The sequence below is a fragment of the Equus quagga genome, chromosome 11, assembly GCF_021613505.1.
Source record: "Equus quagga isolate Etosha38 chromosome 11, UCLA_HA_Equagga_1.0, whole genome shotgun sequence".
Lineage (NCBI taxonomy): Eukaryota > Metazoa > Chordata > Mammalia > Perissodactyla > Equidae > Equus > Equus quagga.
Window position 1 is genome coordinate 79,279,685 of NC_060277.1, and position 14,048 is coordinate 79,293,732.

The following is a 14,048-nucleotide window of genomic DNA, read 5'->3' on the forward strand; positions in this document are numbered from 1 at the left end:
CTTTGAAATAAATAAGGATGATATATTGCCACAAAGAGCAAATATACTGACATTACGTAGCTCTCTTCTGCAGCACAAGCTTAATCAGTGATATGCCTCTGCCGAGAAACACAGCAAAACTGTGAAACTTTACTCTGCTTCTTCTGGAGGTTCACTAGGCCTTTTAAAATCACCTCGGCAAGGGAGAAGTGCCTTTTTCTTTTTTGAGGAGGAGGATTAGACCTGAACTAACATCCGCTGCCAGTCCTCTTCTTTTTGCTGAGGAAGACTGGCCCTGAGCCAACATCCGTGCCCATCTTGTTCATTTTATATGTGGGATGCCTGCCACAGCATGGCTTGATATGGGTGCTAGGTCCACGGCTGGGATCTGAACTGGCGAACCCCAGGCCGCCAAAGCAGAGCATGCAAACTTAACCACTGCGCCACCAGGCCAACATATTATTTTTCTCATCATGTGTTCTCTCATACTTCCTAAATGGCACATGTCATATGATGATAGAATTTCTTGTGCAGAGAATACTTTTTTTTTTTAAAGATTGACACCTGAGCTAACGTCTGTTGCCAATCTTTCTTCTTCTTCTTCTTCTTTTTCTTCTTCTTCTTCTTCTTTTTCTTCTTCTTCTCCTTCTCAGCTGCCGCCGCCGCCGCCTCCTCCTCCTCCTCCTCCTCCTCCTCCTCCTCCTCCCCCTCCCCCTCCTCCTCCCCCTCCCCCTCCCCCTCCTCCTTCTCCTCCTCCTCTCTCCCTCCCCCTCCCTCCCCGAAGCCCCCCACTACATAGTTGTATATTCTAGTTGTGAGCGCCTCTGGTTGTGCTATGTGGGACACCGCCTCAGCATGGCCTGACAAGCGGTGCCATGTCTGCGCCCAGGATCTGAACTGACAACCCTGGGCTGCTGAAGCAGAGTGCAAGAACTTAACCACTCAGCCATAGCGCTGGCCCCCAGAGGATGCTCTTAATGGAGATTTCATGTATTTTTTGCCAGCTGTATATGAAATTGCTTCCCCTTTTGACTTCTTTATTGATTTTTGGCTATATCCCCACCCCCCCAGTACTTCTTATCTTGGCTTCCTTGACACGTTTTCCTCCTATGTCATGTTTCTTAGATTGTTTTTCTCTCTTTAATCTTTGTAGTTCTGCGTTCATTCTCTTCTCTGATCATTAATCTTGGTTATATCACAAGGTTCATTCTGAACTTTCTCTTTCTGTGCTTCTCTATTCCGTTAGGTTATCTACTAAACATAGCTACTGCTGATGTATTACAGTTTACACCACGTTGTCATTTGATCCTCCGTAAAATAGAACCTTGTGTTTTGGTGACATTGGTATCATTTTATTGATGAAGAAACTTTGTCTCATTGAAGTTGTCACTTGCGGAAGATCATGCAACTCGTAATTAGTGGAGCCAACACTTGATCTCAGTCTTCTTATTCTGGAGCCCCCTGCTCTTAGCACCACACCCCCGTGTTGCTCTGCTGATTTCACCTGAGATGTGCATTGAAATTCCTGCCCAAGTTTACCTCTCCGACTCTGACTGCCAGTCCCTTGTCCTTAGCTGTCTCTTGGAGCTCTCTACTTGTTTTTCGTACTTGAAACTTAACAATTAGAAACAGCATATTATTTTTCTCATCATCCCTCCAGATTCCTTTAAAAAGATTATAAGGAGCACTCTAATCTTTTGCGTCTTAGCTTTTGTTTGTTTATTCTCTGAGTTTGAGTCTTCATTCTTCTTTGTCCTTTATGTTTAGGGTTGTCAAAACCTACCTAGGTTGTTTGTTTTTTTTTTAAGAAAACATTTGTTTATTAATGGAATTTTTACAGTGGTTTTTTTTTCTTTTTACGTTTTATTATATAAATCTTAGAAAACATGCAAGATAGAATAGTATAACAAACTCACGTATACTCATCACTCAGCTTCAACACTTATCATTGTTGGCCAGTTTTGTTTCGTTTATCACCCCCATAATTTTTTAAGGGAGCTGTAATATTTTAAATCAAATCCCAGACCTCCTATCATTTTGTCTGTAAGTACTTTACTTGCTATCTCTAATATATAAGGACTTTTTAAAAAATCACAATATACTATCAAACCTAACAAAATTAGAAATAATTTGTTAATATTAAATAAGCAGTTTGAACTACTTTCAGATTTTCTTAATTGCCATTCTCTAGTCTCTTTTAAAGTTTATCTAAGATTGGTTTTACTTTTTTCTTAAATGTTTGGAAGAATTCACAGAGAAGCTATCTGAGCCTGGAATTTTCTTCATAGGATTTTTTTTTCACTTTTTAAATTGAGATATCATTGATGATAATCTTAGTATTAATGATGCACTAATATTTATAGCTCAATAGGTTTTTTTACATACACACACACACACACACACACACTCACTCACTCACTCACTCACTCACTCACTCATATAACCACCACTCTGGTCAGATACAGGATATTTTCAGCACCCTAGAAGATTCCTCATGCCCCTTTGCTGTTAATACTCACTCTCCAGAGAGAACCACTGTTTTGACTTTTATTACTAAAGATTAGTTTTGCCTCTTCTTGAACATCACGTAAATAGAACCACACGGTATTTACTTTTCTGTATCTGGCTTCTTTCATGCAACATAATGTCTGTAAGACTAATTGATGTTGTGTTATCAGTTGTGTGTTCCTGTTTATCGGTATATGCTTTCCCATTGCCTGAATATGCCACAGTTTGTTTATGTCTTCTCCTGATGATGTACCTTTGGGTTGTTTCCAGTGTAGGGCTCTTTATGGATAAAGCTGCTGTGAGTATTCTTGTATATGTCTTTTGGTAGACTTCACTCATTTCTCTTGTGTATACACCTAGCAGTAGGATTGCTGGGTCATAGAATAGATGGATATTTAGCTATAGGAGACACTGCCGGTTTTCCCAAGTGATTTGTCCAATGTACACTCCTTCCAGCAATGTGTAAGACTTCGAAGTGATCCACATCCTCAGCAGCACTTGGTTTTGTCAGTCATTTTAATTTTAGCCATTCTGGTATAGATGTGTGGCAGTATCTCATTGTAGTTTTAATTTTCCTGATGAGTAAAGATAGCTAATGTTAAGAGTGTAAGTTATTTGAGGACAGGAAATATATTTCCTTTTTTTTTTTTTTTTAATATTTCCCCCAAATTCTCATTATGGTGCTTCCTCATAGAGTGAGTGCTCAATAAAATTGACTGACTCATGTGGTTATATATTATACATTTATTTTCATTTTAGCAATTGTATTTTGATAAAAACAAGAATTGCTATCCTCTCTTCATATACATCAACAAATGATTATAAAATAAGAGGGTTTTTTTCTTCCTTTGTTTTTTTTTTTTTTTAATTATTATTCTTCCTTTGTTTTATATATCTGACATTCACTTGTTAACCTTGTTATTATGTCCTGGATGAAACTGACTTTTCTCTTTCCCCTCTTTGTGTGTGTGACTGCAGCACTGATGCAGGTGACAGCCCTGTTGGCACCACCACTGCCACCAACCTGGAACAGCCTCAGGTTATCCCCTCTCAAGGTGACCTTCTGGGGGACCTTTTAAACCTTGACCTTGGTCCTCCAGTCAATGTGCCACAGGTATCCTCCATGCAAATGGGAGCAGTGGATCTCTTGGGAGGAGGACTGGATAGTCTGGTAAGCATTTTCTTCCTTTCTTTTGATTATTTTTAGTTCTTGATATGCCAAAGAACTTTGTATAATTCAGCTTTTTAGACCTAGATCTTTCCTTGATGAGCAGCGCCATGTCCTTTGATAAGGGACAGGATTATCTGTCTTTAGACAATTAATTGATACTGTCCGTTGTTGGTATGGGGTATGTCTGAAAGTGTATAGGTTTATTCTGTTATTCTGCCTCTAAATAGAACTTTTGATGTTTAACCAACCTATTGTTCAGCAATCTTAATGTTCAGTATCCTTTCCAGAGCTTGTTATTGCTCCTGCTTCTTAACTCTGGATAGCCCCTGTAATTCGCCTTTTGACCTGAACAGCATTTAAATGACCTCATAGAGGTCATCCTATTTTGAGGCTTTCAAACGTTTGTCTTTTTTTATATATTATTGGCTGTGCCCTGTCTAATTCTGAAAGGTTTTTGAGGCAGGCATTTGTGTAAAAAATGTACCTTTATTGCATTTGGGAAGTACTGCTTGGTCGGTTCTTTTTTCCCCTTCTTCCCCCACCCCCTGTCATACTTCCAATTTAATTAGCTTCCAGGATTCTAATACTAAAAGGCTCCAAAGTCCAGAGTATCTGTGAATATGTGCCACCAGTGGGAACTGAAATTAGTTTTTGTTGCTGTATAAGATAAGTGAGAAATATTAAGGATGACTTTCCATCTGTGTAGAGAAGGCCAGAAAAGTCACAGGTCTCATCATATTGCTCCCTGCAAACTAGGTCCTTAACTGTGGTGGGGTTAGGGGGCTCTTTTAGACACATGCAAAAAGCTGTTTGTCAACCTGATAACTATAAAGATGTCAAATAAACTGATGTTTCCCAACATCAGAAAGTGGAAGGTAAATGCCATGGATAGGAAATTATATGTTCTCAGAGATTTCATAAATAGAACAACCTTACTTTTAGCTATACACACTGGCATTTTCTCTTCTACTTTATGAGCAGTATTATGTCTGGGATTTCTGCCAGCCCGTACAGGTACATTTACTTTTTGGCTGGCACAGAGTCTAAGGAGATAGGGTTATGGTCGTATCTCTGTGGGTTGTACATTTTACTAAAGGAAAGTCACTGCTTCGAGAGTCTGTACACTGACCAAGCTCTGGACTCCAGCTTATAGTGACACAAGTGAGCATTCCCAAGTGAGCACAGACATATAAATGTTTGTTTTTCATATTTGTATCTTTAATGAATGGAGTTGACTGATTATATAAGAAGAATAGTTTCTCAGGTCATTCTGCATTGCCTTATAGCTTCCTTATAGACTCAGGAGGCTCACGAATGTTGAAATATTCTTGAAGACTCCCAGAAATCCCTTTAAATATTGAAATAACTCTGTCAACGTGTCAACCATAAGTTAAATGTTACATCCTCCTCAGGTTTATGCCTTAACAACTCTAGTTATTCATTTCCCTGGAAGCGTACGACATGATGGACTCCTTGAACCTGAGAATGACAAAGAAATTAAGTTTGAAGGATGGAGGGGAGAAGGATGCCCTATATTTTGAGTTTGCCTGGCCCAGGATTCTACGCCTTTGTTTCCTGACCCACTTTAGTATGGAAGGAAAGAGAGAGATTTCCATTTGGCTTTGTATTAGCTCCTACTGGCCCTTAACACCAGTGAGTTTTCTACTTGTGTTTTACATGGCTCTCCAGTCATCTGTTACAATTCCCACAAGTATCCTTCAGATAGAAAAACTATAGAACTTTCTTAGATTGTAGAAGTCAAAGTCACACATGGGCCTTTTTCTTTTTCTTTTTCTTTTTTGTAAAGGGTGTTCTTTTTGGTGGGGAGTAAGTTGTTTTTCCAACTGGATTTCTAAATACTATAGAACCTTTGCTGTGTACGTCCACTAATGTGCCTGTGTAACTCTAAAGTTTAGCTTTTTCTGACTTTGAGATTTAAAATGTGTAGCCCCAGAAAGTGTTTACATGCAGTTTTCTTCAACTTAGTCTGTGATAAAAATACATCCCAGAAATCAAAATGAGAAGGAGTAAAAGCCCTTCCTTTTGCTTTGGATCTATATGTGGTTAAATGTGTCCTTGCTCAGAGAACCAAGATTTCTTTTAAGAGAACATCACCAGGAAGGCTTAAATCTGGCTTTGTGGAAGAGGAGTTGCTAAGGCAGCAGTAGACTATGCCATTTTTAAAATGCTTTTTATAGTTCTTGCGTAAATTATCTAATTTAAAGAGAAAAAGAGTCCTCAAGGTTTTCACTCGATCTATATGGATGGTACCATTTCCTGAATGAATCCTGCCTTACAGCAGTGCTTCTCAAACTGTAATGTGCATTTACATCTCCTGGAAATCTTATACAAGACAGGTTCTGATTTAGTTGGTCTAGGTGACACCTGGGAGTCCACATTTCTAACAAGCTCTCGGGACCACATTTTGCACATAACAACATGGAATATCTGTGACTGTTGTGAACCACTTCTGTTTGGTGTGTGAACTATAGCTTTTGGTGAACTCAGATGCGTTTTTCTCTTCGCTTCAGTAGTAAACACACTCCTGGAAAGAGGACTCCTCCTCTGCCCCAAATTGAGGGAGGGCAAGAAACTCTTGAAATTATTTTGTTAAAGGTCTTTCTTTTAGTCTCTAGGAAGAACAGTGTTGCTAAAAGTGGTAGAATTTGACCTAGACTCCTGTTTAAAATATGGCCTAGATTAGAGTTATGTGGTTGTCTGGCTAGCATCATAGAGGTACTTTAGTGTTCATTTCAGAAGGGCTGCCGACAAGGCCTGTAGACTGTTTCTGCTGCTTTTCTCGTTGGTTTCTAAAGAACCTTACCTGTAGAGGTCAGTGGTGTGCTGCTGATGAAGCATGGTAGCTACTTACCTTTTATTCCAAGCTTTGTGGTTCTCAACTCTAGCTGCATAATTAGTCCCACATGATTACCATACTAAAAAAAAAGACTGCAAGTATTTGGGCCCAACCCTTGGGCAATTAAGCAGAATTTCTGGGAGATAGGACCTAGACATTGGTATTTTTAGAAAGATACCCAGGTTATTTTAATTTGCAGCCAAAGTTGAGAAGATTGAGCCAAATGAAGTTCCAAATAGAGTTAGGTAGAGATGTTAAAAATTGATCTCTAAGCCAAGATAGTCATTTCCACAGAAGAATTGTATTCTGGTGAGCCTTTTAGGCACCTCCTACAAAAACAGACCTCCCTGACTTTATTTTTGTTCTTCCCCCTCAGAACATTTTTCCTTTCTGATTTGCTGTTAGGTGATCCAGCCTGTCAGAAATTGGCCAGAAGTTAAATTTGACCAATTTAGATTTAGATGCTCAGTCCCAGGGTTCTTTTTACCCTTGCTCACTTTCTGTAATTGGAGACTGAAAATTATTTTGTATTTTGAGTTGTCTACCCATTTCCTATTTCTCTGTCCTAAAACTTGATATTCACTAGAGGATATTGTCTTCCCTTTTTCATATCCTGCTGATCCTCCTGTTAGATTTGTTCACCCTCTTTCATTATTGCACTTTTGAAATTTTCAGACTTAGTGAGTTGTGACTTTTTTGTAGAATTGTCATTCGGGAAATAGTTATCAATTTATGTATGCATTATTATTTTTTGCCACAACGTACCTGAAGGCTGCACACTTCTTCCATAAGTAACAGTTACTTAGAACAACTGTAAGAAGAGTGAGGAGGCAGTGATGTAAAGGAAACGTGCACACCATGCCTCCCAGGTGATTCTTAGATGCCTTGTTTTTTTTTGGAGGCAGGTACAAATCATTGCAAATCATTGATTTAGGCAGCGCTTCAGATTTTAACAATGGAATGCTTCTTCACAGGATGCAAATCAATGGATTTCCTACATATTCTTTTCAGTCTCCTTACTGGAATATCCCCATCCTTAGTTTCTGGTTGCCCCCCCCCCCCTTTTTTTTTTTAGTGTATTCTGTTTTGCTTGAATTCTCCAGATAGTTTCCCCCTTCTGTTAGTATAAACTTAACTGTTTCCTTGATGTGGAATGAATTCAGATGGTAAAACTTACATGGTTGCTCTGTTCTACATGTAGAGCATGATAGTGTACTCTTTAGTTGAAGGCTTGCAACAGTGGTTATTTGGAGGTCTTGTTTCTTTGTTTTAGAAGCCATATATGTGTCTTCTGATGCCTTTGATACTGAATCTAAGAAACTGCTCATTCTGGGTAGTGTGACTTTCCTGACAGTGCAAATCCTTCTGAGTTGGTGTAACGTAGGAAGTGACCTGATGCCCATGTGCATAACTCTTGCATACGTGTTACAAAGGTACACCATGTGCTAATGAGTCTAACATCTGTGAGGATCACTAAAGTAATAATTGAATCTCTATTATTTATTGCCTTTACTTCCAGGCTGACATCAGAGGCCTTGGTTAAATTATGGCTTTTTGTTCATCCAAGGTGCTGTGCGGTATTCTATTTAGATAAATGATGCTATTGTGCATCAAAAATGGAAAGGAAGCCTTGTCCAGAGTGCCTTTTCTCTATACTGATGAAGAGTTTCCTGCCAGAGAAATGTGCTCTCAGTGTACCCAGCTGGAATGCAGTGGAATAGAGGAGAAACTGCCTTTTCCTGAGTCCAGTGTATGTTTTTCAAAACCTCCCACCCTGTTTCTTACAGGTTTTTACCTGTCAGATATTTTGTCATGAGCTATTTTAGTAATAATTTTGAGGGTTTTTTTAGCTCATGGGAGATCCGTTGTGCTTACTAGTTTTGTGTCTTTGCATTTCTTCCTTTGGGAAAGATCTGCAGTGGTTTAAAGCCTTAGGTTTTAGAGTTGGTGGTATTATGGAGAGGTCTTTGTAGATTATAGCCCAATTTTGCCTGGTAAATTCTTCACTGTGGCTTCTGTAACCGCTCTCTTTTTGTCAGTGCATAAATTTAGTCAAGGCTGGCCTCAGGCAGTTTTGGTAATAATTACCAGATATTGAATGCCTATTTCTGTGCTAGCCTCTGTGCTAGAACTTTCATAATTTCTAATCCTTAAAATAATTTTGCAAAGTTATTGGTTTGGGGCCCTCTTTTACAGAAAACTGAAGGTCGCATAGCAAGTAAGTCCCAAAGTCAGGATTTGAACCCAGGACTTTTTTAAAACTTCACAGTTTATCCTCTTTCTACTATCCTGTGATTCCTCCAGTTTGTTTGTTATTGTCATCTGGAATAAAGTCCAGTCTCACTAACTTTGGTCCTTCTCAAACTGGGGTACAGAGTCCCTGTTGTACACAGGGTGCAGGGTGCATTTAAAGCTACAGGAGAAACTTGGCTCATTATCTTGTAGTGTCAGCCTTGCTTGATGATAAGCATGTAAACACAGACTAAACACTGATGTGTTAAGGCTTAGAATGTAAAATGGCATGAACTTTTAAGATAAAGTATAAGGCTTGTTTGCCCAAAGCCTCTCCATGCCGTACCTTCCCAGGTGCCCTGGGTGTATGAGTTTGGGCTAGTGTGCCACTAGAAGGCACATGAAAGGTTGAGAAGTGCTGTAGAAGTGGATTCATTCACGAAAACAGGGACTAAGTAAGTTCATACATCTCTCTGCAGCAAAAGGAGCAAGATCGTTCATCTTACCCTCTTTGGAGTACTACCACGAAATCACATCTTCCCATCTATTTGGTAGGGAACAGTGATATAAAGCACTAGTACTTCCAGGGCAAATAAATGATGCGCAGGGTATTCTTCCGCTGAACACTGGCTATCAAAACTGGTTAGACAATACACTTCCTCTCTAGAAAAGGCTTTTGGCCTTGGGGTAGGGGGTGGGGCCTCTTTTCCCCAGTTGGTTCTATTCATCTGTGTTGGCAATGTCGCTGCAGAGAGGGTGCTCTAGGTCAGTTGGTGAAACGATTTTGTCAGCCTTCTGTCCATTCTGTCATAGTTTTCTCCAATAAAATGATTCGTTTCAAAATTGTCTCCCGAGGAAATAATATTGCCAATAGCCCTGTTTATATGGTTAGTAAAACATTCATTCACTCAATAAATATTTGAGTACTTATTCTATGTCAGGCTGTATTCTGTGTACTGAAAATGCAGTTGTGACAAGTCCTGCTAAGCTTGTGTTCTAGTGGGGAGAGACGGATGACAAACAGTATCCAGTCAGGTGGTAAGTGCTGCAAAGGAGAACGAGACATGGTGTGGAGCCGCTTCTGTGCACGTTTACTGTATTCAGTGCTGAGCTCCGTCTGACCCAAGAAACCAGTCATGGCCATTCTGAGGGCTGTTTGTCACGTTCTGTTCCCTGTCCCATCTCAGGAAGCAGTCTGTTACATCCTCCGACTTTTCCGTCGAGAGGCGTTCTTTTCCTTCAAGTTGAGGAGTCTTCGGATGATTTTGTATGATCTCAGCTTATTTACGCTATTCCACATCGTCTGTTCTCAGCCATCAGTTTGTTCAACAGCTTTTGCATGGTTGTGGATTCTTTTCACCAATTTGATTAGTTATATTTTATGATGCTTTTCTGAAGAGGTTTTTGAAGATCAACTTAAAATTTGCAACCCAACAGCTGTGAACCATATTGAACTACATAGGAGATGGTGTGTACCTTCTAAAATCTAAAACCCTGACAGGAAAAACACAGATTGATGTTTTTGACACCAGTAGGACTTTGGTATCAGTTTTATTGTTTGTGATGGGAGTCACTGTATCCTATTTTTACATCACTCATTTTGACTCCTGACTAACAGAGCTATTGGTAAGTTAAATGACCTAAAGCGTTCCTTAGACTCCCTTCAATTAAATCAGGTCTGGAAAGCATCAAATAAAAGAGGTAACAACTCTAGACAGGAGCAAAGAAACGTCTGAGTTTAAGGTCTACACCTCTGATTAAGGGACTGTCTTCAGATACTCAGACAGCTGCACGGTTTTAGAAGCGGGTGGGGATACTTTTGACTGCTTAGATGTACCTCAAGGGGCTAACCCAGATTGGTCATTGTGATCATTTGTGGGATTTTTTTTTTTTTTAGTCCGCTTAGTGGCCATCTCAATTGATATTGTTTTATAAAAGACTTTTTTTTCTTTTCTTGGAGTCAGGCAGACTTGTTCCCTTACAGAACCTCAGTCTTGAGATCTCTCTGTATTTGTGCTATTTTAGCATATTGCCAGTTGGATGACAGTGTTGCCTTTTGGTATCTACCTGAATTAGAGCTGTTTGCAGACTCAGCTCTCAAACTTTTGGCTCAACCTGGCTCTGCAGCAGAGCTCATGTAACCATGCTGAAATCTCTTTAGCTCATAAGTTACAGTAAGTCACCATGAAATCCCTGCTTCCCATCCAGTTAGTGAATTAACAGTGCAACGACACATTATTACGTAGTTCAGCATGAACTGAGCTCAGTTCAGCACTACTTTGGGCTTGGTAAAGTGGCCATTCTTTGGCAGCAGCCAAATAGTAGTAGTATTCTCAGTGTCATTTAATGACTACGACTGCTATGATTTAGATTGGGAACTGGGGGCACAATACCACTAGCAAAAAATTTGGACTTGGGTATCAGCTACAGACCTTTAGGAAAATTCTGCTCAATCTTCAGCATTTGAAATATTCTTTTCCTGAAATTGTCAGTTCTCCTTCCTCATCTTCCTGAATTCCGATTTAGTTGGCCTGTAGTTGACATTATTTCCTTCATGGAGAGAATGGCAGCCTCAGTAAGGCAATCCTGGGAACAGTGGGAAGTGGACAGCTCCAAGAGCCACTTAAAACCCAGTATCTGGACATCTGAGATTGAGATTAGAACCGTGCTCTGCACACCTAGCCCTTTTCACTTGGCTCCCACCAGCTCACGGGATAACAGATATCACTGAATTTTTGCAAGTCCTCATTTGACTGATTTGGTACGCTACCTGGTAAGTAATACCAAGCAGATGAATCTTGTCTGACTCCAGCTAATACCAGCAAGTGAACTAACTGAAATGGTAATAGCTGGTTCAGGCCAACATGGTAACAACTTTCCTGTGTTTTGTTCAGCTTTCCAGCTTTCTTTTTTTCTTGCTATCTTCATCATCCTTCTTGTCATTGTTGATAGGATAGGCCACTCGTTGGGTAGTTGGCTCCCATCCTTGTGACATCTCCCTATCTTGCCTATCACTTTTAGCATATTTTCAGAAAGGAGGATGATAACCTCCCTTAGAAACTTTTTCACTCAAAAGGGAAGATGCTGAATAAAGTCTGAATAAGCTATAGTTTTGCTAGTTAGAAAACATGTTGAAATTGTTCTTTCCCTTTTCTCTCTGGACGTATACAGTTAGCTGGACCTTTATATTTCTGACCATATGTCTCTAATAACCTTTGGATCCTGCCCCTGTAAGATCAGGGTTCTTGATTCTGGGTTGAAGCTAAGTTGCATCTGATACACTGAACATAAGCAAAGGAGAATCAGGATTGCTTTTCAGTTTCTTCCATGGTTCTGAATAAAATTGACAAGAGAATGGGGGGGCCTACATTCAGATCTTGTCCAACTAAGATAATATTCCTATAGTACTCAAAGATAATAAGAATGAAATCTCAGAAAATAAGGGCCATAAATGGGATTTATTTCCTTCGGAAATACCACCACCAGTGAGTGATGCTTCTCAATGTCTTTTACTGAATTTAGCATATTTGATAAAACTGCTATTTCTCTTCTAGTGTGTTTTTTCTTTCTTGCCATTGAATGCCAAACAGGTCCATAAAGAATTCCATCTCTTTGAAGCTTGGATTGTAAGCCTGGCCAGAAGGGAGGAGAGTGGTTGGGGAGAAAAGGGGTAAGCCCATCAGAACGTCATAAAACCAGATCAGAGCACCAAGACAAATGAGACATTTTGCATCCTCCCCTTCCTTAGAAAGGGTTTTTCTTTCTCCTCAAGTTCTAGCTTCCTTTGTATTTAGAAGTTGGCTCCAAAGTTATTTCCAAACAGGTAAATGTTGTCTGATTCCAAATAATAGTTAATTCTCTAAGGCAGTGGTTTTCAACCTTGTCTGTACATTAGAATCGCTAGGGGAGCTTTTCAAAATTCTAATGCCCAGGCTACACCCCAGAACAATTAAATCACTATTAATTTAAACAATTTAATATTAATTTAAACAATTAAATCTCTGGGGATGAGACTCCAGCATCAGTGTTTTTTTAAATCCTCCCACTATAAACACACAGTTGGTCGATTCCGTTGTGTATCTAAGGTTGAGGACCATAGTTAATGGAGCACAACTTAAGTAGTTATTAGTACTCTTAGAAAGTTTGAATCTTACTGTAAGAAACCTCCAGGTTTTTATTAAGGAGAAATTAAAAACTAAAGACCTCTCCTAATCAGTCTGCTTTTGCAAACTTCTTTTCTGTGACTTTCTTTTTACACGTATCTCCCCTGTGCTCCAGTCTTACTGGACTACTCCTTCTTCTGATCATGCTTTTATTCGTGCTTTGACAGCCTTTGTTTATGCTATTTGACAAATAACACCCCCCCATTTTTGCTTTTTATATTCCCACAGTACCACCTCTTTGAAGCTTCTTTTCACTATCCTTCTACTCTTCCCTTCAGAACGTCTCTTTTTTGCTTCAGTATATTCTGTATGGTTTTGTATTGACATTTTAAGCCTGTGTCTTATTCATCTATATATTTCCCTCATTACCTGATATCTTTACATGCCCCATAGTGCCTTGTGTCCGGTGAATATTGTATAAGTGTTTGTTTGAATAAAAGAAATTTTATGCTTTCAGATGTCATGTTACAGATGTACGCTATTCTATAACCAGGAGAAAGCAGATGTGTAATACCTTTTTGCTTTCATACTTTTCTGGTTATCCAAATTCTTAGCTGTGATGACTTTTTTATTTGTTTACACATGTGATTTTCATCCTGTGTCCAACCATTAAGTAGTCTTCAGGAGCCAGATTCTGGAATGTTGGCTCTTTGAGGTTTGGCGTGCCTCATAGCTTATTAGTGCAGAGCGTGCTTATGAATGCCAGTTGTGAAGCACCTGTCCAGCTTATTTTCTGTCATGGTGGAGACAGAATTTTGTCATAGATCTCACTATTTTTCAATGCAGATGATTTTTTAGATTTTTGCAAGCCTGCTTTATATATCTGTTCAGTGAGAAGATAAGTAAATCCTCTTTCTCAAGTCCTGAAGACCAATACAGTTTTGTTTTTTAACACAACCACAGCATAAAGATCTCCAAGTTTCTACCACTAAAGGAGAAGACAATAAATGAAACAGTGTTTTGTAGAGCAGACAAGGCGTTTGGTGATTCAAAGAGGAATTTTAGATGCACAGTGAGAACTAAGGAAGAGGCAAATGTGAACCTGTAGCAAAAAAAGTGGTTTTGCTTTTTAAACAGCACCATTAGTTGTGTGTATGTGTGTTTAGGTTTCTTCATGCCATCTGTTTTCAGCTTCGGT

The 14,048-nt window shown here is 39.3% G+C and overlaps 1 protein-coding gene across 3 annotated transcripts in view; it reads left to right on the forward strand.

Moving 5' to 3' along the window:
• The window catches only part of AP2B1 (adaptor related protein complex 2 subunit beta 1), a 110,295-nt gene that overhangs the window by 52,252 nt on the left and 43,995 nt on the right, over nucleotides 1–14,048 (forward strand). For all 3 annotated transcript variants that reach the window (XM_046675102.1, XM_046675103.1, XM_046675104.1), the window contains one exon: nucleotides 3,466–3,658. In XM_046675102.1, coding sequence (XP_046531058.1) covers nucleotides 3,466–3,658 — 193 coding nt within the window. The remainder of the gene's footprint in view (nucleotides 1–3,465; nucleotides 3,659–14,048) is intronic.